Source organism: Callithrix jacchus, chromosome 9, assembly GCF_049354715.1.
Source record: "Callithrix jacchus isolate 240 chromosome 9, calJac240_pri, whole genome shotgun sequence".
NCBI classification, from domain to species: domain Eukaryota; kingdom Metazoa; phylum Chordata; class Mammalia; order Primates; family Cebidae; genus Callithrix; species Callithrix jacchus.
In genome coordinates, this window is record NC_133510.1 from 113,450,733 (window position 1) to 113,477,135 (window position 26,403).

The following is a 26,403-nucleotide window of genomic DNA, read 5'->3' on the forward strand; positions in this document are numbered from 1 at the left end:
AAGGCCAGTTGGGGCTGGAAAATCTGATAATTGACACCTTAGTGGTGAATGAGACGCTCAGGTAGGGTATCCATTTTGTCAGAATGATATAATCTCCATGGAGGTAGAGAGAAGTAACGCTAAAAAGTAGGCTGAATTAATAACTAGAAAGGCCTTGAATGCCACGATAAAGAGGTTGCACTGAATATAGAAGCTATTTCCTTTGATTCACTGTAATCATCTTATGTCTCCATTAATAACATTCTGTGAGCACACATCTAGCTTAAGTGTTTCCTTTGACCCACAATCCAATTAAAACCATTATTAGATTAAGATAATGATTACATATCAGAAATAGCTGAGCAAAAGGTTGAGAAAAGACCATATGGTACAGAAAAATCCTTTATCTTTTCAATGGAATTGTCAGTTTTAAGAATTGAATTGAGCAACTAGAAAATAGTTACAGTATTCATGTTTTTACTAAGTATTTTATTAGGTTTTCCATAGACTAATATTATTTTCTTTTTCTTTTTTTAATAGCATCTTGCTCTGTCACCCAGGCAGGAATGCAGTAGTGTAAACACAGCTCACTGTAACTTTGAACTTCTGGGTTCAAGAGATCCTCCCACTTCAGCCTCCAGAGTAGCTATGACTATAGGAGTGAACCATCACACACAACTAATTTTTAAAAGAAATTTTTTGTAGAAATGCGGGCTCATTGTGTTGCCCAGGCTGGTCTCAAACTTCTGGGCTCAAGTGATCCTCCTGCTTTAGTCTCCCAAAGTGCTGGGATTACAAGCAAAAATCACCATGCCTGGTCTCAAAGACTGATTTTTTCTACAGTTAAGGGTTAAAAGGGACGCAAAAAGTGTAATTCTGGGTGTCTGCCATCATTAAGTGTATCTTTTTATTAGAAGAAAATTTTTTTTTTTTTTTTTAAGAAATGGGTTCTTGGGCCCAGGGCAGTGGTTCATGCCTATAATCCAACACTTTGGGAGGCGGAGGTGGGTAGATCACTTGAGCTCAGGAGTTCAAGTCCAGCCTGATCAACATGGTAAAACCCCATCTCTACTGAAAATACAAAAATTAGACAGGCATGGTGGCATGCGCCTGTAATCCCAGCTTCCTAGGAGGCTGAGGCAGGAGAATTGCTTAAACCTGGAGATGGAGATTGCAGTGAGTCAACATTGCCATCACTGCACTCCAGCCTGAGTGATAGGGTAAGACTCCGCCTCAGGAAAAAAAAAGAAATGAGGTCTCACTCAGTCCCTTAGACTAGAATACAGTAGTGCAGTAATAGCTCATTGCAGCTTCAGACTCCTGAGCTCAAGAGATTCTCCCATTTCAGCCTCCCGAATAGCTGGAACTACAGAAACGTGCCACCATACTCATTTATTTCTTGTAGAGATGAGGAATTTGCCATGTTGCTCAGGGTGGTCTTGAACTCCTGGGCTCCAGTGATCCTCCTGCTTCTGCCTCCCAAATGCTAGAATTACAGGAATGGCCCACTGAGACCAGCCAAGAAGAAAATTCTTAAGCAATTTTCATTTTTCTTTTCTTTTTCTTTTGAGACAGAGTTTCACTCCTGTTGCCCAGGCTGGAGTGCAATGGTGTGATCTCAGCTCACTGCAACCTCTACCTCCCAGGTTCAAGCGATTCTCCTGCCTCAGCCTCCCAAATAGCTGGGATTATAGGCATGTGCCACCATGCCCAGCTAATTTCGTATTTTTAGTAGAGACAGGGTTTCTCCATGTTGGTCAGGCTGGTTTTGAATTCCTGACCTAAGGTAATCCGCCCACTTTGGCCTCCCAAAGTGCTGTGATTACACGTGTGAGCCACCATGCCTGACCCTAGCAATTTTCATTTTTTTTTTTTTTTTTTTTGAGATGGAGTTTTGCTCTTGTTACCCAGGCTGGAGTGCAATGGCACGATCTCAGCTCACCGCAACCTCCACCTCCACCTCCTGGGTTCAGGCAATTCTCCTGCCTCAGCCTCCTGAGTAGCTGGGATTACAGGTGTGCGCCACCATGCTCAGCTAATTTTTGTATTTTTAGTAGAGATGGGGTTTCACCATGTTGACCAGGATGGTCTCGATCTCTTGACCTCGTGATCCACCCGCTTTGGCCTCCCAAAGTGCTGGGATTACAGGCGTGAGCCACTGCGCCCGGTGCAATTTTCATTTTTCTAATTAACACATTTTTGTCTTTGCCAAAATGGTATAACCATGTAAAATGGTAGTTATGACCAGGCATGGTAGCTCATACCTGTAATCCCAGCATTTTGGGAGGCTGAGGCAGGAGGATCGTTTGAGCCTAGGAGTTCTAGACCACCCTGGGCAACATAGCAAAACTCGTCTCTACAAAAAAATTTAAAAATCAGCCAGGCATGGTGGCACACACTTGTGGTCCCAGCTAAACAGGAGGCTGAGGGTGGGAGGATTGCTTGAGTCCAGGAGGTTAATGCTGCAATAAGCCATGATCACACTACCTGCACTTCAGCCTGAGGGACAGAGCAAGACCCTGTCTCAAAATAAAGAAAAAGATAGTTATAACGAAATGATAGCTATCTATCTTAAAAATCCTATCTTCCCAATTAGTCACCTAATTGTGTAATTGCAAAAGGCTCACTGTAAGAAAGACTTCTGAATCAGTCAAAATCAGCAGGAGCCTCTCCAGTACTATATCCTCCACTGTCAGCCATCAGCATGATGTTGCAATTATTTTAAACCCCTCCTACTGCACTCATCTTCAGACATGTAGTTACCTACAAAGCAAATGTCTTCTAGAAGAAAGTGATGCCTAAAGAATACTACATTTCAATTTTAATATAAACATCAATGAAGAAAAACAGCAATTTCATGTTGCCCAAAAATGTATTTAACGTACACTCTGGCAGAATATTAAATATTAAGTTGTACCCAAAGGTAATGGCTTTATTCCTTGCATCTTTGATGACCTCAAGGCATCTTACATCAAACCTCACATTCCAAAGATGCATACTGGTTCTACACGGATTGTCTTTCCATCAGTGAAACACATCTCCTGCCTATTAGGATGGGTACTTGATAGTGAATTCAAACTCTAGAGGAGAAACTGAGTAAGAATCCGGCAGGATCACAAGAGTTGAATAACAAAATTATCAGGAGACCCTCTGCACTTTAAGGAATAAGGATATGTGCTTTTACAGACTTTCTGCAGCAAGGAGCCATGTAATGAGAAAGGGGGCTAAGCAGTATTTATTGCAGTACGACAGCCATCTTCTTTACAGATGCTGAGGCTTTTCAAAGACTATAGTGTTCTCAGAGCCAACCTCATTTGTCTAAAAACGTCACAGCACAAAGCACTATAACTAGAAAAAAAAAAAAAAGAGATCAGAGTAGAAACTCAATTTCCTATGAAATGGAACAGATCACATTTATATCAACATTTCTCTTTTTTTTTTTCTTTTCTTTTTTGAGATGGAGTCTCACTCTGTGGCCCAGGATAGAGTGCAGTGGTGCAATCTTGGCTCACTGCAACCTCCGCCTCCTGGGTTCAAGCGACTCTCCTAACTCAGCCTCCTGAGTAGCTGGGACTACAGGCACCCACCACCACACTTGGCTAATTTTTGTACTTGTAGTAGAGATGTGGGGTTTTGCCATGTTGGCCAGACTGGTCTCAAACTCCTGACCTCAAGTGACCACCCCTCACCGCCTCGGCCTCCCAAAGTGCTGGTATTACAGACGTGAGACACCACATATGGCCTATATCAGTATTTCTTTCTTTTTTTTTAATCAGTATTTCTTAAAACTCAACTATTTGGGAACTTAAGAACACTCCCAACCAGGTGCAGTAGCTCAGGCCTATAATCCCAGGATTGTGGGAGGTTGACGCAGGCAGATCACTTGAGTTCAGGAGTTTGAGAGCAACCTGGGCAACATGGTGAAACCTCCATCTCTACTGAAAATACAAAAAATTAGCCAGGCACAGTGACATACCACTGTGGTCCCAGCAGCTTGGGGGCTGGGGTAGAAGGATTGCTTGAGGCTAGGAGCTGTGAACGTGTCACTATACTCCAGCCTGCATGACACAGCAAAACACATCTCAAAAAGACTCCCCCCAAAAAAACAAAAAACACTCCCCTGTGATTCAGGACTGTGAAATGTTGTATCTGTAAATAATTATCCCAAAGGAAGGGTTGCTTGAGCCCAGGAGGCTGAGGCTGCAGTGAGTGATCACTGTGCTACTTCAATACAGCCTGGATGAAAGAGTGAGACACTGTTTTATTTTAAAATAAATTTTTAAACAATCCAAAGGGAGCCGGGTGCGGTGGCTCAAGCCTGTAATCCCAGCACTTTGGGAGGCCAAAGCGGGTGGATCACGAGGTCAAGAGATCGAGACCATCCTGGTCAACATGGTGAAACCCCGTCTCTACTAAAAATACAAAAAATTAGCTGGGCATGGTGGCGCGTGCCTGTAATCCCAGCTACTCGGGAGGCTGAGGCAGGAGAATTGCCTGAACCCAGGAGGCGGAGGTTGCGGTGAGCCGAGATCGCGCCATTGCACACCAGACTGGGTAACAAGAGCGAAACTCCGTCTCAAAAAAAAAAAAAAATTCAACAAATGTATTCTGTCAAGTTATACAGAAAAATGCCATTTGCTTTTTGACTAACAACAGTCCTTTCACTTCTATGAAGGTAAAATTACATAGATTATGCTGCACTTCCTGTTTTAACAAGCAAGTGAAATATTCCCTTTTCAAGAATTTCCAGCCTGGCACAGTGGCTCACACCTGTGATCCCAGCACTTTCGGAGGCCGAGGTGGGCAAATCACTTGAGGTCAGCAGTTTGAGACCAGCCTGGCTAACATGGTGAAACTGCACCTCTACTAAAAATACAAATATTAGCTGGGCGTGGTGGCGAATACCTGTAATACCAGCTAGTTGGGTGGCTGAGGCAGGAGAATCACTGGAATCTGGGAAGCAGAGGTTGGAGTGAGCCATGATGGTGCCACTGCACCCCAGCCTGGGCAACAGAGTGAGACTGTCTCGGGGGAAAAAAAATAAAGAAATAAAAAAAGAAGAAAGAAGTTTCTGGCTGGGCACGGTGGTTCATACCTGTAATCCCAGCACTTTGGGAGGCCGAGGTGGGCAGATCACCTGAGGTCAGGAGTTCGAGACCAGCCTAACCAACATACTATCTCTACTAAACATACAAAAATTAGCTGTGTGTGATGTAGCAGTCCCAGCTACTCCGGAGGCTAAGACAAGAGAATTGCTTGAACCTGGGAGGCAGGGGTTGCAGTGAACAGGGATCAGGCCATTGCACTCCAGCCTGGGCAAAGGGCAAGATTCCATTTAAAAAAAAAAAAAAGAAGAGAAAGAAAAATAGAAGTTTCCATTCTGCGTTAATCACAATGAAACCTGCATCTTTTGATTCTCCAGAGACCAAGACTAACGTTAAGAACAAGATCTCTAAGATCTCTAAGCAGAACAGTTAATTCAAAAGTGAAGGTAACAAAGCTCAAAGGATGGAAAGGTTCAACCCTATCGTAAATACGTGAAAATGGCTGGGTGCAGTGGCTCACGCCTATAATCCCAGCACTTTGAGAGGCCAAGTTGGGCAGATCCCCTGAGGTCAAGAGTTCGATATCAGCCTGACCAACATGGAGAAATCCCATCTCTACTAAAAATACAAAATTAGCAGGGCATGGTGGCACATGCCTGTAATCCCAGCTACTCAGAAAGCTGAGGCAGGAGAATCGCTTGAACCTGGGAGGCAAAGGTTGCAGTGAGGCAAGATTGTGCCATTGCACTCCAGCCTGAGCAACAAGAGCAAAACTGTCTGAAAATGAAAATAAATAAATAAAAATAAAGGCCAGGCACGGTGGCTCATGCCTATAATCCCAGCACTTTGGGAGGCCAAGGTGGGTGAAACACAAGGTCAGGAGATCTAGACCATCCTGGACAACATGGAGAAACCCCATCTCTACTAAAAATATAAAAATTAGTTGGGTGTGGTGGCGCACACCTGTAATCCCAGCTACTCGGGAAGCAGAGGCAGGAGAATTGCTAGAACACAGGAGGTAGAGATTGCAGTGAGCGAAGATTGTTTCACTGCACTCCAGCCTCGTGGCAGAGTGAGACTCTCTCAAAAAAAAAAAAAGTGTAAAAATGGAACCTACAGGCAAAACTCAAATAACAAATCAAAGCTGGAAGCAGTGGTTCATTTTGTGTTTGAGAATTCCAAACAAAGTTAGCTATTCCTTGCTTAGTAAATACGAGACTACTTAATAATTAATCAAATTAATGAGTCTCCACATACACTTACAGCTATGTCTAGAATACTTCATTAACTAGAGAAGATAATTTCCAGACTATTAGGCAGTTGCCTTGTCTTAAAAAGCAGTGAAAAGCACTGACATGAGGATTAAGAAACAATAGTGTGAAGGCAAGGAAACTTAAAGTCAACCTTTTAAAAATAAAAATGTTCTTCCTCTAACTTTAATAATTCTGTTTAAATACCAAACACTTAATGTGGAATTATCAATTCTGGCTCAACTGTGGCTTGAGGAACTTGTGCAACTTACAGACTTGGTATGAATCACTGGCCTGCCTTCCACAAACTGCAAAGTTAAAAGTTAAGTCACTGAAAAGGTCACTTCACAACAGTATCTTTCTCAAATGCCAAACGCTGTTAGCAATGCTTTCTGGACAGGAGGAAGCAACAAACAAATCATCTGGGAGGTCATACTTATCATTAAGGTACAAACAGTAGAGGCAGGGCACTAAGTATGTTACAGAATTAAGAGCCTCTATTACAGCTGTGGCTTCAGTTTGTTTCAGGTGTTAGAAAATGTTACATAATACCAAATAATTCAAAGTTTACGTATGGAAGCAATGAGCAATTAAAGGCCAGCTATCTGACATGTGCCTACTTGGATTGGCCCTTTAGGCTGAGGAAAAGATTTTCCTTCTGTTTACAATTTACAAAATTAGATCTAGAATTCTGGTCAACCTGATATTTATGACAATTAAGCCATATATCCTTGATGTAACCCCAAAGAAAATACTACTTACCCACTGCTTTCTTCACCCGCTATAAAAATAAGGGCTGGCCTTGACTAAAACAGGAATCCTCTGGGAGAGGTCTACAGTCACATGCAGCCTGGCACAAATGTACCTTTTTTTTTTTTTCTTTAAATGAAAACATCATTCCTTTGAATAGCCTGCCAAGTGGAGAACTGTCTCTTAATTTCTGAACACAAACTATATATATATTTATATATATATACACACACATATATAAATATATATGTATGTATGTATTTTTGAGATGGAGTTTCGCTTTTGTTGCCCAGGATATAATACAATGGCGTGATCTCGGCTCACTGCAACCTCCACCAGTTCAGGAGATTCTCCTGCCTCAGCCTCCTGGATAGCTGGGATTACAGGCACCCCCCACCACACCTGGCTAATTTTTTTTGTATTTTTAATAGAGATGGGGTTTCACCATGTTGGCCAGGCTGGTCTCAAACTCCTGACCTCAGGTGACCCACATACCTCATCCTCCCAAAGTGCTAGGATTACAGACATGAGGCACTGTGCCCAGCTTTTATTTTTACTCTATATATTGTTCAATTAAGTGATGATCTTTGAGTATTAGGACAATTAGTAATTTTTTTGTTTTTCTTTTTAATACTTTTTTTTTTTTTTTTGAGACGGAGTCTTGCTTTGTCGCCCAGGTTGGAGTGCAGTGGAGCGAACTCAGCTCACTGCAACTTCTGCCTCCCGGGTTCAAGCAATTCTCTGCCTTGACCTTCCAAGTAGCTGGGATTACAGGTACCTGCCACCATGCTCGGCTAATGTTTGCATTTTTAGTAGAGACGGTGTTTCACCATCTTGGCCAGGCTGGTCTTGAACCCCTGACCTCGTGGATCCACCCGCCTCAGCCTCCCAAAGTCCTGGGATTACAAGCATGAGCCACTGTGCCTGGCCTATACTTTCCCATTTTTTAGTAATGAATAATGAGTAATGCTACTTGTATGGGAAGGATGACAAGAACTATGTAAATCAGGTTAAAACTACATTCCATATTTGCATTTAATAATAAAACTGTTCAACACATTTTAACAAACATGTACTATATGTAAGACACTGTGGTAAAGGGAGCTAAATGGACTTACATGTGATAAAATATTTCCTGCATATGGGAACTTAAAATGAAGTGAAGATTTTGGTTCGGGAGGACAGTTTAAAGAGATTCAAGATATATGACTATAATAAAGCAAAACATGCACCAATAAAAACAAAAACAAAGAAGGTCATATTATGCATAGCTGAAGGAATCAAAAGGATTCATGAAGAAGTGTCTGAAATGAGCCTTGAAGGATAAAAGAAAACATGAGTTGTAGGAGAGGAGGTTGATGAGACAGGCATTTTGAGCAATTCTGTAGGATTCTGACTTACACGAATAAAGTACAAGTCACAGCAGGTGAGATTTCTAATAGCAGAGAAACCTGACCTTCAGGTAAATGTGTTTTATACTGATGCCAGGAACCTCTCACCATTAATCAGCACAAAAAAGGCAGTGCAGAGCTTAAGGCATTTAGTAGGTCCCTGGAAGGAAAGGCTGGCCTGAGGCTACCAAATTCAACAAGGCTTGTGAAACTTTTATTTAACTAACAGTTAAGAGTTGAACAAAACCCCTTAATTAAAACAAAGGTAATAACTAAGTAGAATTCAGAATCAGTCAAAATCACCTCCCTAAAAGAAAGTCTAAAAAGATAATTTCTAACTGGAAAGGCAGTGTGGGATACTGAGCAAGGACACAGGCTCTGGAAGCAGATCTGGGTTCAAAGTCCACCTAGAATACGATGTGCTAAGTGTGGCCTTGGGCAGCTTCAGCAGCTTCACCTGTGAACAGGAGTCATCTCCTCGATTTCACAGGGTTGGTGTGAGGAACAAGGATAACCTGTTCAGAGTTCACAGCAGACATGTAGTAAGTGAGAGTTATGCCTATCTTTTTTTTTTTTTTTGAGACGGAGTTTCACTCGTTACCCAGGCTGGAGTGCAATGGCGCGATCTCGGCTCACCGCAACCTCCACCTCCTGGGTTCAGGCGATTCTCCTGCCTCAGCCTCCTGAGCAGCTGGGATTACAGGCATGCGCCACCACGCCCAGCTAATTTTTGTATTTTTAGTAGAGACGGGGTTTCACCATGTTGACCAGGATGGTCTCGATCTGTTGACCTCGTGATCCACCCGCCTCAGCCTCCCAAAGTGTGGGATTACAGGCGTGAGCCACCGCACCCGGCCGAGTTATGCCTATCTTTAAGAAAGGTCTCGGCTAGGCACGGTCGCTCACGCCTGTACTCCCAGCAATTTGGGAGGCCGAGGTGGGTGTATCACCTGAGGTCAGGAGTTCAAGACCAGCCTGGCCAACATGGTGAAACCCCATCTCTACTAAAATTACAAAAAAAAAATTAGCTGGGCGTGGTGGCTGGGGCCTGTAATCCCAGCTACTCAGGAGGCTGAGGCAGGAGAATTGCTTGAACCTGGGAAGTGGAGGTTGCAGTGAGCCAAGATTGCACCACTGCACTCCAGCCTGGGTAATAAAAGCAAAAGTCTGGGTCAAACAAACAAACAAAAAACCGCCAGCAAACAGACCAGCCTAGACTGTAGCAATCAGAAAAAAAACAAAAGAATCTTTGACCCATGTTTATAGGCTGCTTGCTCTACAAACACTAATCTGTGGTCACAACCAAAAGACAATGCCCACTCAGATAATGCATAAAAGATGAGTAGTCCATTCAGCTCTTCCAGTCACACATCCACCACCATTCGGTATTCCATTAAACATTCAACAGTAAAATTTTCAAGTACTAAGAAATAAACATATATTTGTCTCCAAAAATAACAAGGAAAAAAGGCTTTACCTCCACTTTGAAAAGAGTATTTTCCCTAGAATGATTCTGAAGTAACCTTATTTAACAAGTATCTCTTCAGTGCCTGCTGCCTCTTCTGTGTCAGGATTCCAACTCAGAGATTTCTCATTTTACATGGGAAACCCTAAAACTATGAGGAATACATACATGAGCCTAACCATTTTCTTCATTACTACACTAATACCAGTGCCTTTATAATGATCTTCCATTCTCTTTTCTTCCCCTGTATATTGTGAGCCCGCAGAGGGCTGAGTCTCTCATACTGCTAACCATCGTTTCATCCACACTGGCTGGCCTAGTACCTGGCACAAAGCTTCTCCACCCTTGCTGCACACTGAGATTACCTATGGAACCCCAGCCCCACTCCCTGAGTCGGTGTGGCGAGGGTGGGCCTGGGCCTCTCAGCACAAGTGATTCTAATGAGAACCACTGGTCCAGCTGGATGGAAGCATTCCACAAGCCTGATGGTTCTGCTTATAAAATGCCCCTTGTACCAAGCAATCCATTTTCCGTTCCCAAACTTGATCCTTCCTTTTGCATTTCCCAGCCTAATTAATGGCAGCCCAGCTACCCATACTTCCAGGTTTAGAAACCTTAGTTATCTTCCAAGTGCAAAACCTCTAAATCAATCTCCATTCCTCTTTCTCTTTCACCCCTCTGACCAATTATCACCAAGTCTACAATGAGTCTGTCTGAAGCTCAACTACTTCCCAATGCCCTAGGTAAAGCCCTTTCTAGCTCAGACTATTTCAGTAGCTTCCTAACTGGTCTTTGGCTTCCTGTTCTCCCATTACACCCTCTGTATCAGTTTGTTTTTTACAACACTGCAATGTCCATGTTACCCCCGCCCCACCCTCCCACCCCCCCTTTTTTTTTTGAGACGGAGTTTCACTCTTGTTGCCCAGGCTGGAATGCAGTGGTGCAATCTCAGCTCACTGCAGCAATCTCAGCTCACTGCAGCCTCTGACTCCTGGGGTTAAGCAATTCTCCTACCTCAGCCTCCCGAGTAGCTGGGATTATAGGCATGTGCCACCACGCCTGGCTACTTTTGTAATTTTAGTAGAGACAGAGTTTCTCCATGTTGGTCAGGCTGATCTTGAACTCCCGCCCACCTCGGCTTCCCAAAGTGCTGGGATTACAGGCATGAGCCACCGTGCCCGGCCTTGTCCATGTTACTCCTCTAGTCAAATACCTTCCATGTATATATATTTATTTGCTTGTGTATGTGAAATAGTCTTTAGAAGGATACACTAAAACTAATAACACTGGTCTCTTGAGAGGACTTTGCAGCTTGGAGACAAGGGTGGAAAGACTTCACTGTGCACTCTTGAATTCTGAACACCTTTTAAATTCTGTATCATTTGAATGTGCTGTCTCTTCAAAAGCAGCGACTTCTATAGCTTCCTCCCCACCTCCCTGCCAAAAACCAAACCAAACTAAAGAAACAAACAAACAAAGAAAACACACCCAATTCCTTAACATGACAATTTGGTCTCACTCTAACATCAATTCTCAACAGTGCCCCCTCTATGCCAACCCTACTGGCCATGAAACAGCTGTAGTTTGAGACCTACTTTGCCTTTGCTGAGCCCTCAATCTGAAGTATTCCCATTCTTCTCATTTGCTTCTCATTTTCAGCTGACTGAAAAAGCCATCTCTTAAGGTCTGACTCTGCTCCTACAATCTTATGTGTATTCTTTTACACTGGGCTTGTGCATATGTTTGCCTTCCCCACAGGACTATGAAAAATTAGGGTTGAAGTCTGTTTCACTCATTGGTCTTCTTCAAAACACCTGTCAATGACTAACAGGAAGCAACCAATAAACAATGAATTCAGCTGACCACGCTGAAAAGTTAGACCACCAGTCATCTGTTATACAAACTTTCAGCCAAAAACTCTAAAAAGGGATTGAACCTTCTAGCGGATCCTAGCGTTGCACAAGGTGTCATTCTGTGGGTCAGAATTTGATATAAGATGTTCTTCTAACAGGCCATTCAAAGAGAAGGCTGCCAGGCAAGGTGGCTCAAGCTTGCAGTCTCAGCTACTTGGGAGGCTGGAGCAGAAGGATGGCTTCGGTCTAGGAGGTTGAGGTTGCAGTGCACTACAACTGCACCTGTGTAGAGAAGAGCCACTGTACTCCAGCCTGGACAACAGAGCAAGACCCTCTCCTAAAAGAGCTGGGTGCAGTGGCTCACGCCTGTAATCCCAGCACTTTGGGTGGCTGAGGTGGGCGAATCACCTGAGGTCAGGAGTTCAAGACCACCCGGGCCAACATGGTGAAACCCTGTTTCTACTAAAAATACAAAAATTAGCCAGGTGTGGTGGCGGGCAGCTGTAATCCCCGCTACTCAGGAGGCTGCAGCAGAATTGCTTGAACCTGGGAGGCGGAGGTTGCAGTGAGTGGAGAAGATGCCACTGCACTCCAGCCTGGGTGACAGAGTGAGATTCCATCTCAAAAAATAAAAATTAAAAAAAGAGTGAGAAGTCTGAGCTGATGGAAAGAACACTTTTAAAAAAGTCTGGAGATAACAATGCTCCCAGCTTTCTTTGCCACTAACTGGACCTAAGACACTAGTCAAATTGTTTCTCTAAGCTTTAGTTTCTTTATCGTGAAATGAGGGGCAGGAGGACATATTCTCTCTAGAGTTCCTCTTTTGGGTCCAAGACTAGGACTTTTAAGTCATACTGCAAGAAAAAAGAGCCAGTTTAAGAAACTCTTTATAAAATAAAGACTAACAAATAGGGTTATCTTGTCTTCATATACTTAGGAAAGAAAACAAAACAAATAGGGCTATACTTTGCATTTCACATACACTATTACATTTACTGCATAAACTAGTTTTGAAGCAAAGGCGCCACTTCAGGCTTCCCAATTTATCTCGTCTTTATTGCATTGCCACATGGATATTTCCAGTAAAATTTCAATAATAATTTAGAGAGCGAAAACACTGCCCCTTGTCCTTTTACTTTAAACACCTAACAAAAATGTTGGTAAAGGTTTTCTTTTTTAAGCCACTAACAAACAGCTCAACCACTTTTCAATTTGAAATCCTAACAAAAGAATAAAAGGTGATGACCAAGCACAAGATCCTAGAACAACAACAAAAAAAGACAGTTATAAATTAGTATTAATTGACTTCACTGAAGTCAAATGATCTATAAATATGCATGCATAGAACTGTACAGTAATTACTGCTGCTCACCTCTGTACCTAATTTATAAACTTTATCACAGGTATGTACGTGCAGAAAAAAACATAGGGTATATAGGGTTTGATAATTAATGCAGTTTCAGGCATCCACAAAACATACAAATCTTGCTATTCAAAGACCATTGATTATTCAGTGAATTGTGTATATTAATAAGAAAAACAATGGGGGTCCAAAGTGGCTCCCGCCGGAGGTCGTGGCACTTGCGAAGGCGAGGTCATGAGTTCAAGGCTAACCTGAGCAACCTTATAAGCTCAAACTGATTGGCAAAAAAAAAAAAAAAAAAAAAAAAAAAAGGAAAAACAATGACAGAATCAAAACGATCTCTCAAAACCAAGAGAAATGGATTTCTAAAAACAATGCATACATTAGACATACTTTAAACTTTCCCATTTCACAGAAACACTGATTCCATCACCAATAAGTGGTCAACCTAGAGGACATAAACAGTTTTCTAAGCCTTACGGAAATAGCTTAAAAAATTTTTTTTTTTTTTTTTTTTTTTGAGACAGAGTTTCACTCTTGTTACCCAGGCTGGAGTGCAATGGCACGATCTCGGCTCACCGCAACCTCTGCCTCCTGGGTTCAAGCAATTCTCCTGCCTCAGCCTCCCGAGTAGCTGGGACCACAGGCGCACACCACCATGCCCAGCTAATTTTTGTATTTTTAGTAGAGACAGGGTTTCATCTTGTTGACCAGGATGGTCTCGATCTCTTGACCTCATGATCCCCCCCGCCTCGGCCTCCCCAAGTGCTGGGATTATAGGCGTGAGCCACCGTGCCCAGCCTTAAATCTTACTTTTTTTGCCCCAGACTACTATTCAAACACAGCAGATGTGAAAACAGAAGCACTTTTTGTTTGCTTCATTCAGTACTGCTAAACTTTTGCATTTACCTCAAATAATAGCATAGACTAATTCGGGTAAGTCAAAAAACTTGCTACATAACAGCATCCTTGAAAATAACAATGTGGTATGGTGGCTCAAACCTGTAATCCCAGCACTTTGGGAGGCCTAGGCGGGCGGATCACGAGGTCAGGAGTTCAAGACCAGCTTGGCCAACGTACTGAAACCCCGTCTCTACTAAAAATACAAAAATTAGCTGGGTGCGGTGGCACGCGCCTGTAGTCCCAGCTACTTGGGAGGCTGAGGCAGGAGAATCGCTCGAATCCTGAAGGCAGAGGTTGCAGTGAGCTAAGATCATGCCATTATATTTCAACCTGGGTGACAGAGTGAGACTCTGTCTCAAAACAAAACAAAATAAAAATGAGAAAAAAAAAAAAGATAACAATATACAGAGTAGTCCAAAAAGAAATTCCCTTTCTTTTCAAAATAGTCTGTTAATGGGTAAGAGAAAAATTAGTGCAAAAATGTGTTGGAATTAGCCAAGTAAAAACAGTACTGGGCCTTTCAACAGAAAGCACTCTTTGTAGAAGTCACTTTTGTAATCTCTGGCAAAGTTTTTGCAGTCATTTGGTAGTCCTTAAAATTCATACCAACAATTCAATCCATTCTAGAACAGTTCATCACCTATACACTTATTCACCTCAAAAACAGCTATTTAGGAACCTAGTAAATTTATAAATTCTTAAGTGAGACAGACTCAGGATCAACAATAATCTTGTTGAGAGCAATTTCACAGCAGTTGGGAAAGTATAAAGTAATATATGACCTTTCTGGAGGAACCATGGTAATCTTTTTTTTATTTTAATTTTTTTTTTCACTGCAACCTCTACCTCCCGGGTTCAAGTGATTCTCCTGCCTCAACCTCCTGAGTAGCGATGATTACAGGTGCCCACCACTACGCCCAGCTAATTTTTGTATTTTTAGTAGAGAAGGGGTTTCGCCATGTTGGCCAGGTTGGTCTCTAACTCCTGACCTCACTCAGGTGATTGCCCACCTCAGCCTCCCAAAGTGTTGGGATTACAGGCATGAGCCACCACGCCCAGGCCTATGGTAATCTTTATATCAAAGGCCTTGCAAATGTTCACAGGCTTTAACCCAGGAACTTCTCTTCAAGAAATTTACCCTGAGGAAATATTTAGATGCAAAGATACTCATTCAAGTATTATTTATAACAGAAAATTGGGCCAGGCAGGATGGCTCACACGTGCAATCCCAGTACTTTAGGGGGCAGAGGCGGGTAGATCATGAGGTCAAAAGTTCAAGACCAGCGTGGTCAAGATGGTGAAACCCCATCTCTACTAAAAGTACAAAAATTAGCCAGGCGCAGTGGCAGGTGCCTGTAATCCCAGCTACACAGGAGGCTAAGGCAGGAAAATCGCTTGAACCCTGGGGCAGGGGAGGTTGCAGTGAGCCAAGATCGCGCCACTGCACTCCAGCCTGGGTGACAGACTGAGACTCTGTCTCCAAAAAAAAAAAAAAAAATTGGAAACAACCTAAATAACTACAAATAGAGGGCTGGTTTAGCAAATGATGGGGGCTATACATGCAGGAGAATATGATGTAGTTACACCTACCAGTATGAAAACATGCACTCACACATGCTTCTGGGGTCACACACTATTACAAACTTCATTTGCATATTGTTGCAACTTTCTAAAAGCTTTACAGAGTAGAATGCATATTAATCCAATGTGTATACTATGTTATTTAATAATATATATACAGTTATACATACCAAGGCTGGAGGGAACCATGTTGACTATAGCTGAGTTATGAGTTACAGGTGTTTTATACGGTGCTTTTTTGAAGACGTATTACTTTTATAAGCACTAAACAGACATTTACTTAAAAGCACTACATAGACTGGGCGCAGTGCCTCACGCCTGTAATCCTAACACTTTAGGAGGTTGAGGTGGCTCGATCACCTGAGGTCAGGAGTTTGAGACAAGCCTGACCAACATTGAGAAACCCTGTCTCTACTAAAAATACAAAATTAGCCGGGTATAGTGGCACATGCCTGTAATCCCAGCTACTTAAGAGGCTGAGGCAGAAGAATTGCTTGAACCTGGAAGGCAGAGGTTGTGGTGAGCTCAGATGGTGCCACTGCACTCCAGCCTGGGCAACAAAAGCGAAACTCCATCTCAAAAATAAATAAATAAAAGCACTACACAAGTTGGGCACGTGGTTCATGCCTTAAATCCCAGCACTCAGCTGGGTGCAGTGGCTCACGCCTGTAATCCCAGCACTTTGGGAGGCCCAGGCGGGTGGATCAGGAGGTCAGGACCTCCAGACCATCCTGGCCAACGTGGTGAAACCCCGTCTCTACTAAAAATACAAAAAATTAGCCAGGTGTGGTGGCACGCACCTGTAGTCCCAGCTACTTGGGAGGCTGAGGCAGGGGAATGGCTTGACCCAGGAGGCAGAGGTTGCAGTGAGAAGAGATAGCACCGTTCACTCCAGCCTGGTGACAGAGCAAGACTGTGTGTCAAAAAACAAACAAAAAAAATCCCAGCACTCTGGGAGGTTGAGGTAGGAGGATCTTTGGAGCCCAGGAATTTGAGACCAGCTTGGGCAACACAGAGAGACCCTGTCACTACAATAATTAAAATAAATAAATAAAAGCATTAGATATGCAAGCAAGAGACCTAGGTTCAAGTCCCAATATAATACTAACTATACCACCGTTATTTGATGAGTCAACTTTTAGATAAGGAACAGATTCAGATTAAGTGTTGATAAGAGCAGCAGCTTCCTAGTTACAAAGATTAAATAAGGTAAAACATAACAATGCTTTGCAACTTCTAAGGCACTATATAAAGCACCAGAAGTATGAGAGAATCATGTTTTGTGTTAGATATCAAACAACTGGCTTAGAAAAAAAAAAGAATGAATCATTTTTATTCCTTAAAGAAAAACTTCTGTCGCTCCCCACTCCCCAATCCCCAATCCCCAATCCTGCTGTGGACTTTTCCTGTTGGGGATTTTATTCAAAAGCATTTAGCAACTTTTTTCTTCTTTAAAAACTTTAAACTAAATTGAAAGGGCTGTGCCAGTTGTCAACTCAAGTTGAATAGTAAGTTGAGTGTTAGCCTAATGCCTTCCGCAGTAAGTCAGGTTTTACAAAAAGTCTTGATTTATGACATGCAATTTTGTGAACCGCTGGAAACAAATGATTTTAGTTCTCAGGGATAGAGAAAACTCCCTATCAGATTATTATTATTAATGAGAAAGAGACTCACTCTGTTGTCCAGAATGGAGTGCAGTGGTGCCATCTGGGTTTACTGTAACCTCTGCTTCTGGGTTCTTGTGTCCAGCCTCTGGGATTATAGGCACTCACCACCATGCCAGGCTAATTTTTTTTTTTTTAATGTTTAGTGGAGACCAGGTTTCGCCATGTTGGCCAGGCTGGTCTTGAATTTCTGACCTCAAGTGATCCATCTGCCTCGGCCTCCCAAAGTGCTAGAGTATAGGTTGTGAGCCATTGTGCCCAGCCCCCATCAGATTTTTAAAATATATGGCAACTCCCAAACAAGATCAATTCATAACTTTTATTACTAACAACAAAAATTAGGATCCAGGACACCATTTCCTAAAGAGACCAAAAGTTAACAACTAATTTTGAAAGGCAAAGTCCCGCTATTTTTAATGAACCAAAACTTGCTGTTTGAAAAGTCAAATTTCTTTAGAAATAAAATACTGCTAACTTATTTTTGCAAAGCATTTTCCTGAAACTTCTAAACCTAAAGCCCCAGGCAAGGCCTCTCTCTAAAAGGCATGGGAACCTACATAAAATGAATTTGACATCTAGCTTGAACTTAAGCATTTGGGCTACTCAAAGGACATGACTGTAGGTCACATTCTAACCTGGTGTAGTGCTTCTGGTGTCACATTACTGTTGCAACCATTCAGGTTATGCATTGCCCAGTTTCACAAAGCAGTGCTAAAGTTCAGGGTACAGCCTCCTCCCACCCAGCAACCACCCCTCAAAAAAAACAAAAACGAAAACAAAAAAACCTCCACAACAGCTTCCATCCTGTAATCTACTACCTTCTGCTACAATTTAAAACCTCCTTAAAAAATGCACTTAAAAAAAGTAAACAGTTATGCTTCTAAAATTCAATTTCCTGCACTACAAAAGGATTCATCTAGAATCCTTTAAAGAGATTATTAACAAATTGAGAGAGAAGCTGCAAGTTAGAAAATTTTAAACTAAGCTAGAAAATCTCAAAAGATCTGTAAACAAAGGAAAAGTAGCTCTGAAACTATAACAAATGAGGAAATGACTTCAAAAATAAAGGTATCTTATAAGTACCTCATAAACCTGCAATATACCTATATAGCAAAATGAGAAAAATATCAAGGAACAGAAGTTTAAAAAGCAAACAGCAAACCTCCTCTATCCATCAACCTTGTAAACTTATTTATTAGAATGAAAGAACACTCAGAATAGTCAGAAAGCCACTACTCAGTGGCTTCCTAAACCCTGCTATTCCATTAGGTGTAGATGGCTCTTTTACTAAACCCACAGACACACTTCCTTATTAACATCACACAATTTTCTTGTGGAAGCACACAGCTCATTATGAAATCAGGCATATTTAAAGTACTGATTGATCTTAGCATTTGTATATTTGATTGTTGCAATTTAAAATATATCTTCCCTTATGTAAAATAATATGTCTATTAAAACTATACAGATACATTAAAAAACAGCTAAAACAGGGTCAAAATATGATCCAGCAATTCCATTCCGAGGTATATATTAAAAACATATGTCCATACAAAAGTTTGTACACAAATGTGCATAGCACTATTCACAATAGCCAAAAGTGGAAAGGACCCAATGGCCAACAAATGAATGGATCAACAAAGTGTGGTATATTCATACAATGGAACATTATTCAGTCATAAAAAGGGAGGAAGTACTGACACATGCTCCAACGTGAAGAACTCTGAAAACATGCTAAGGGACAACATGAAAACATGCTAAGGGAAAGTCCACATATTACATAATCCATTTATATGTAATGTCTCAAACACAAATCCACAGACAGAATCTGCTTTCTGTTGCCAGGAACTGGGGGTAGGGAATGACTGCTAATGGGTAGGGGGTTTCCTGTGGAGTGATGAAAAACATTATGCAAATGATAGTGGCAGTAGCTGTACAATTCTGTGAATGTAAAAACTACTTAACTGTACACTTTAAAGAATAAATGCTATGAAATGTGAATTATACATCTCAATTTTTGAAAAATTCACTCAAGGGACTGGGACAAGGCTCATGCCTGTAATCCCAACACTTTGGGAGGCTGAGGCAGGTGGTTCACCTGAGGTCAGGAGTTCAAGACTAGCCTGGCCAACATCGTGAAACCTCGTCTCTACAAAAAATATAAAAATTAGCCAGGAATAATGGTGAGCGCCTGTACTCCCAGCTACTCGGGAGGCTGAGACCAGAGAATTCCTTGAACTGGGAAGAGAAGGTTGCAACGAGCCAAGATCGTACCACTGCACTCCAACCTGGGCACAAGGGTGAGACTGTCTCAAAAAAAAAAAAAAAAAAACCAAAAAACTCACAAGGTCATATTTGCTATCAACAGGTAGACAAAGCTGGAATCTGACTTTAATTATGGCACATCCTGCACATGTACCCTGGAACTTAAAATTTAGAAAAGAAAGAAAATTATGTAATATAATAATGAGACTGGTGTCCTGACATGGCTTGAAATCTAGCCGAGAAAAATTCCATTAGCAGGCACACACACTCTCAAGGTGACTATTTCAAACGGACAATTCACTTTCAGAATAGAGGTTCTGTAAGTATATTAAAATTACCATGACTGTTTGAGCACACCAAGTTCTACCTCATCCATTCACTTCCTAAATATAATTTAGATCTTAATTTTGTTCACATGATCTTCATACCTTAAGACATCTACTTTTAAGACTGACATTACTCACAAAAACACTCCAAAATCCTGACCACAATCAAAATCAGATCCAAAAGCTGGGATATTAAATTATTTTAATTTCATTTTTAGGTTTCAAGTTTAAACAAGCTTAAATAAACATCCCACAATTTTATAAGAAATACTTTACAACTCAATATTCAGAGGTCAGAATTTACATGGCACAGACCAGGCTGCCATTTTTTAAATAAGTGGTTTCTGTAAACTGTGGTTTAGTATGCAGAGGAGTTTTTTGTTGCACTTCAGTTATGAGTCAGAGCAAATTAAGAAGTTATAAACACACACACACATACACACACCCAGGAAAAGCATTCAAAGGACAAAAGTACCAGGAGACTGACTGGTTCTTAATTCACATAAATCAAGAAAACCTGACCAGTAGTCTAACGGGGAGAGGGCTGGGAAGTGGAGTCTCAGTTGGGAGACTGACATAGGTGTCAGCCTCAGTTCCACCAATAACTAGTAGAGTAACCTTGAGGAAGTCATCTGACTCTGTAGGCCTGTTTTCTCATCAGAGAGGTGAAAAAACCCAATCTCCAAGGTTTTTGAGTCTTACAATTTTTATTCTATTGTTAAGTAGCTTAAGGCTGTGGGAAGCCCAGTGATCACACCATGTAGCTCTCATATTTTTGTGCACCTAGGAAGCCATGCCATATAGAATAATAAGAGAACTCCAAATTAGCCACAGGGAAGAAGGAACAAGAAAAGTGTACATAGCTCCCACTAGTACTGGTTTACTCCTGTTGGACCTAGTAAAGAGAAAGCACCTTTGTCAATTTTCCAGAGAATGATAGGAGTGGTTCCTATGTCTCACCACACCCACCATACTTTGTTTTTCCGAAAAGAAATCCAGCCGGGAATATACAAAATGTTGTAAAGCACCAAGTACTATTAGTCATTGCATGACTAACAGGACAGATCAATTTTAAATTAAAGAAACAAAAGGGCTTTCTCTTTCTTGTATAAAAAGAAACAACTTTCATTCCAGTCAAGGAGTCCTAGATGACCACAGTAAATAATCTGTTACATGGATACTGAGTAATATATATGGTGTCAATTAAAAGAAAATGAATTATCTACAGAACTAAAAGGTTCAAAAGCACTTAAGTTCAACATACCGTTATTACTCAACATAGCCTTTTAATGTAACTCAGTCTGAAACTCCAACCTCTAGAGTAGACAGCAGTATTACTCACTGAAAGTCATCACCTTAGCCAGACGCACCATGGCTCACGCATGTAATCCTAGTACTTTGGGAGGCCAAGGCGGGTGGATTAAGGTCAGGAGTTCGACACCAGCCTGGGCAATATGGTGAAAGCTCGTCTCTACTAAAAAAATTACAAACAATCATGCCTGTAATACCAGCACGTTGCGGGGCCGAGGAGGGCAGATCATGAGATCAAGAGATCAAGACCATCCTGGCCAACATGGTGAAACTCCATCTTTACTAAAAACAAAAACTACCTGGGCATGGTGGCACACGCCTGTAGTCCCAGCTACTGGGGAGGCAAAGGTTGCAGTGAGCCGAGATTGCGCCACTGCACTCCAGCCTGGTGAGAGAGTGAGACTCCCTCTCAAAAACAAACAAACAAACAAACAAACAAACATCTGGCTGGGAGTGGTGGGACATGCCTGTAGTCCCAGCTACTCAGGAGGCTGAGGCCCAAGAATCACCTGAACCCAGGAGGCGGAGGTTGTAGTAAACCGAAATTGCGCCACTGTACTGCAGCCTGGGCGACAGAGCAAGACTCTGTCTCAAAAAATAAAAGTCATCACCCTTTTCTAGACACAAGCCCACAGAAAGAAAAAAAAAGTTATCACCTTTTACGCTATCAATAAAATAGAAGTCACCATCATATGAACTGGTTCAGAACAGCCAAGGATCAAATGAGGCCAACTCATGAAGTTATTTCAGGTGGCTCAAAAGACTGCTGTCCTGAAGAGGTCTTCCACAACAGGACAGTCCTGGTGAACCTGTCCTTCACTGCCACCATCCCTCACCACCTGCACATGTGCATGCTTGATCTCTGTCAAATATGGCTAACAACCACCCTTTGGTCACATCAGCAACCACTATCTGACTGTGCCTGCTGGCATTCTCTTCAAGAAAGGTACAGAGCTGGGGTTCTTGATGTGATTCCTATGCATGGACCTCTAGGTGGTTATCAGGAGTCATGGAGTCAACCAAGTTCCTAAGAGCCTATGTAAAATTTTGTCTCTGTGCAGTGTACAGAGGAGTGAGCTCTTGGACAGTCAAAAGATCCTCAGGGGTTATGAACCAAGGAAAGCTAAGAACCACTTCTGCCTGGGCAACAAGAGTGAAACTCCGTTCCCCTCAGTACCCCCCAAAAAAGAAAAGAAGAAAATACGATCTGATGGTCAGAAGCTATAGTCACTAAGGGTCAGGTCGTCCATTCCCTTCATCCCCTAGTCCAGATAAAGAAAAGGAGACTCTGGCCGGGCGCAGTGGCTCAAGCCTGTAATCCCAGCACTATGGGAGGCTGAGACGGGTGGATCACGAGGTTAAGAGATCAAGACCATCCTGGTCAACATGATGAAACCCCTTCTCTACTAAAAATACAAAAAATTAGCTGGGCATGGTGGTGCGTGCCTGTAATCCCAGCTACTCAGGATGCTGAGGCAGGAGAATTGCCTGAACACAGGAGGTGGAGGTTGCGGTGAGCCGAGATCACGCCATTGCACTCCAGCCTGGGTAACAAGAGCGAAACTCCGTCTCAAAAAAAAAAAAAAGAAAAGAAAAGAAAAGGAGACTCAAGAGGCTCTGCACAAGACCACAAATCACAAAGCTACCAAGTGGCAAAGCTGAGCATCAAAGTTCACTGGTTTCCACCAGATGTCAGGACATAAAATTATGTTTATAGTTTTTTTAAAATGTGTTTGACCAAAATCTCCCAAATTCTTGTAAATATCCCACTCCATTAAGAAAGTAGCTTTCCAAAATTTTAAAATCAATGTTCAATATAGGATTTGATACATTTAAATACTCCCCAAATCATCAATCAAGTCATGGACCTTTTCATAAAAGCCAACATACAGATTTATAAGGTGAACCTTAGAGGTTCATTATCCCCTATCCTCCGTCACTAACGCAACTTTAAAATGCAGCACAGGTCCAAGCTCATTGAGTGAAGCACTTCTAAATGTATCAGAGAAAAGATAGCTACTAACAGCTGACTTCTGAGTGGATTTGTACAATTTCAACTGCAAGCTGCAGGACCTTTCTAAGTCTCCCTCTTAGGTTAATATCAATAGCGTTGCCTAAACATTAAATGCTTTTTTTTTTCCAATCCAAGTAATGGGGTCACTAATAAATTAAAATGAGAACAGCCTTTCCAGTCCCATATTCACAAACATTAACTGTGGCAGAACCAAAGATACTAGGCAATTATTCTAAGATCAGATTAAAAAATAATTACAGTCATAAAAAAGTTACAGAATCATTTGTTCCAATGCCGCATTCTGCCTCGGCCTATGAAATTTAAAGTAACCAAAAACTCAGTCTCACCTAGGAAGGGAAATCAAAGTGACATTTGAACCCAAGTTCAATGACAACTCGTCCTTCAATTTCCAAGTGAGTGCTTTATTCATTGATAGAGTTTTAACAGCACATTATCCCATGCCATACACAAAATCTCCAAAGGCGTACATTATGTTAAAGTTTCCGATTGCTTGTGAATTATATTTAGCCCTTTCTGCAAGCTCTCTCCCCCGTCTCCCACCCTCCAAACGTGTAACTGGAATAGGCCTCAGGAAGCACCTGTGCCCTGAAAAGGCTATGACCAATTCTCAAAGCTTTCCCGACTGCAGTGTACAAGTAGGCTCGACCATTCTATTTTGGATCAAAGAGACTCCGCCAACCCCCAAGTGACCGCAAGTGGACAAGATCAATTTGGGAGAACACGCTGTGAGGGTTTCTTCGCCAAGCCAGCAGCTCCCACCGCCAGACTTCGAAAAGGATGAAGATTTGGTCACGATCCAGGCGGCGAAAGAATACGGCCAGGTTGTCTAGGGGCTCAGGACTGCCCATCTGCCGGCGATCCCGCAGCCTGGGCCAGGCTGTGGTGTCGGGAGCCCCCGAAGAGGCAGGGATCCCCGGGCCACGCGGAGGAACGGAACCAGAGAGAGGTTAGGTGCCTGCAGGTGTCGCCCAGGGAGAGGACGAGGTCGCCCGGGGCTGGCACAGCCGAATGAGACCGAGAGGGTGGCTCTGGACTCGGACAAACCGGTCACACTCTCGGGTTGTGACCTTGAACACACGGCTTGACCGCTCTGCGCCTCAGTTTCCTCCTCTCTAAAACGGGGGTCGTTCAAGCGGAAAACGCGCCTCGGAGCGCTTGGCACGGCGCCTGGCGCATAGTAAGCGCTCCCTCCATGTGAGTGCTCTGGCTCCTCTCGCCGCCGGGAGGAACTGGGGAAGCCCCGCGTAGGGGAGTCCCCGGGAGGCGGATCCGAGGCTGGGGCGGGGGACCGGGCCGGGGACTCACCGAGCACGTCCGCGGAGCGGTGTCGGGCCACGAAGCACGCGTCGTCCCCGTAGCACGCGCCCTTCTTGAGGAGGCCCTTACGGAAGTCCTTGCCGAAGCCGCAGCCGGCCGTCACCAGCCCGTAGTCGCCGCCGCCGCCGCCGCCGGCCCTGGGGTCGGTCTGCGAGAGGCCGCCGAGCACGGCGCGGGCCACCAGCCGCCCGTACGAGAGGACCGAGAACATCGCCGCCGCCGCCCCCCCGAGGAGGCGGGGGGCCGGGGGAGCAGGAGGACGCGGAGGCCCGGAGCCGGCTCTCTCCTCAGCCGCAGTCGCGCCGCCGCCGGGGCGCTCCTCAGGGCGGCGCGCAGTGGCTGCCGCCGCCCCTGCCCGACGCGCGGGGCCTCGCACTCGCTCCGCCGCGCGAACCGGAGCCAGAGCGAGGTCAAAGCCGGCGGCTCCTCCGCCTCAGCCCAACTGAGGTCCCGGCTGCAGCCGCTGCTGCCGCCGCCATCTTCCGCTCCACTAGCGTGTTCCGGGCCCCGCCGGCAGCACCGCCCCCTCCGTGGCCCTGCCCCTAGCCCCGCCCCGATTCGCGGCTTCGGCTCAAGGCCCGCCCCTCGGGCTCGCTGCCCTATGCCGTCACCAAGGTTGAGCGTGCGCAGAGGATGCGAACACAGTGTCTCCTGGGAATTGTAGTCCTATAGTTGTAGTCACTTTTGACTTGACTGCCAAAGATTTAGGACCTTGAAGGGTTCCCCAGACGCGGGACCTAGGTTAAGTTAATAGAAATTGCAGGTGGGCTACGTGAGGGTTTTCTCCCCTGTTTTAACGGTATCTTTTAAAGCCTGTTTTAAATAAATAACGCCACCATTCCTTTAAACAAAAACCTGCAAGAAACCAGAATGGAGTCACCTATTGAGAAACAGAGGTACACAGATCTAGTGACAGCTTCCCAAGAAATATACTGGAAAGAAGGGACTTTTTGTACAGTCTTTTAGGTAGAATTAAGAAATGTTATGTGTCTCTATCAGAGTGGGAGGGGACACAGGTGGTGTCATGTCCCTTTTGCTAACTGGCCTCTAGCCATGCTCACAGCTGCCTCACGACCTTTGCCCTTGCTTTCCCTTCTTCCCTCTAGAATGTAATTCGTTTATCTGAGGGTCCTGTGTTTTCTGTTTCTGTATCCCCAGAACATGTGAGCACACAGTAAATATGTAAATGAATGAAACAATGAATAAATATTTCACTAGATTCTAAGTTTCCCCAGGACAAGGATCATTTGTTTCTGTATTATTAGAATCTAAGGCAATGCCTGGCACACAGTAGGAGAGTATGTAAACGTGGAATAAAAGAAGGAATAATGGGCTGGGTCTGGTGGTTCACACCTGTAACCCCAGCACTTTGGAAGGCTGAGGAAGGCAGATCACTTGAGGTTAGGAGTTTGACAGCAGCCTGGCCAACATGGTGTAACCCCATCTCTACTGAAAAAAAAAAATTAGCTAGGCTTGGTGGAGCACACCTGTAATTCCAGCTACTCAGGAGGCTGAGGCAGGAGAATCCTTTGAACCTGGGAGGCAGAGATTGCAGTGAGCTGAAATAGCACCACTGCATTCCAGCCTGGGTGACAGAGCTAGACTCCATCTAAAAAAAAAAAAAGCAAAAAAAAAAAAAAAAAAAGGAATAATGGAATAAGAACCACAAATGACAAAAGAAAATAATGTTTGTTGAATACAGGAATGATTAAGTGAATGGGGTTCACAAACAACAGAAAATGAGCTTTGGGGCAAGTAATCCAATTTGGAAAAATTTTTAGTTTTATTAAAACATGTTTCTCAGAAACAGCACTCCTTTTCCAGTTCACTTTTGACAAGACCATTGTTTCTTTGGGGATTCCAATCTTGTTCTTAAATGGTCTTTTTTTATGCTTTCTTAATATA

General features: G+C 43.2%; 1 protein-coding gene across 1 annotated transcript in view; it reads right to left on the reverse strand.

Moving 5' to 3' along the window:
- PPTC7 (protein phosphatase targeting COQ7) overlaps nucleotides 1-24,990 on the reverse strand; it is a 49,248-nt gene extending 24,258 nt beyond the window's left edge. Inside the window, exon 1 of the mRNA XM_002753001.7 lies at nucleotides 24,487-24,990. Coding sequence (XP_002753047.1) covers nucleotides 24,487-24,709 — 223 coding nt within the window. The 5' untranslated portion in view covers nucleotides 24,710-24,990. The remainder of the gene's footprint in view (nucleotides 1-24,486) is intronic.
- Between the last annotated feature and the right edge of the window lie 1,413 nt (nucleotides 24,991-26,403).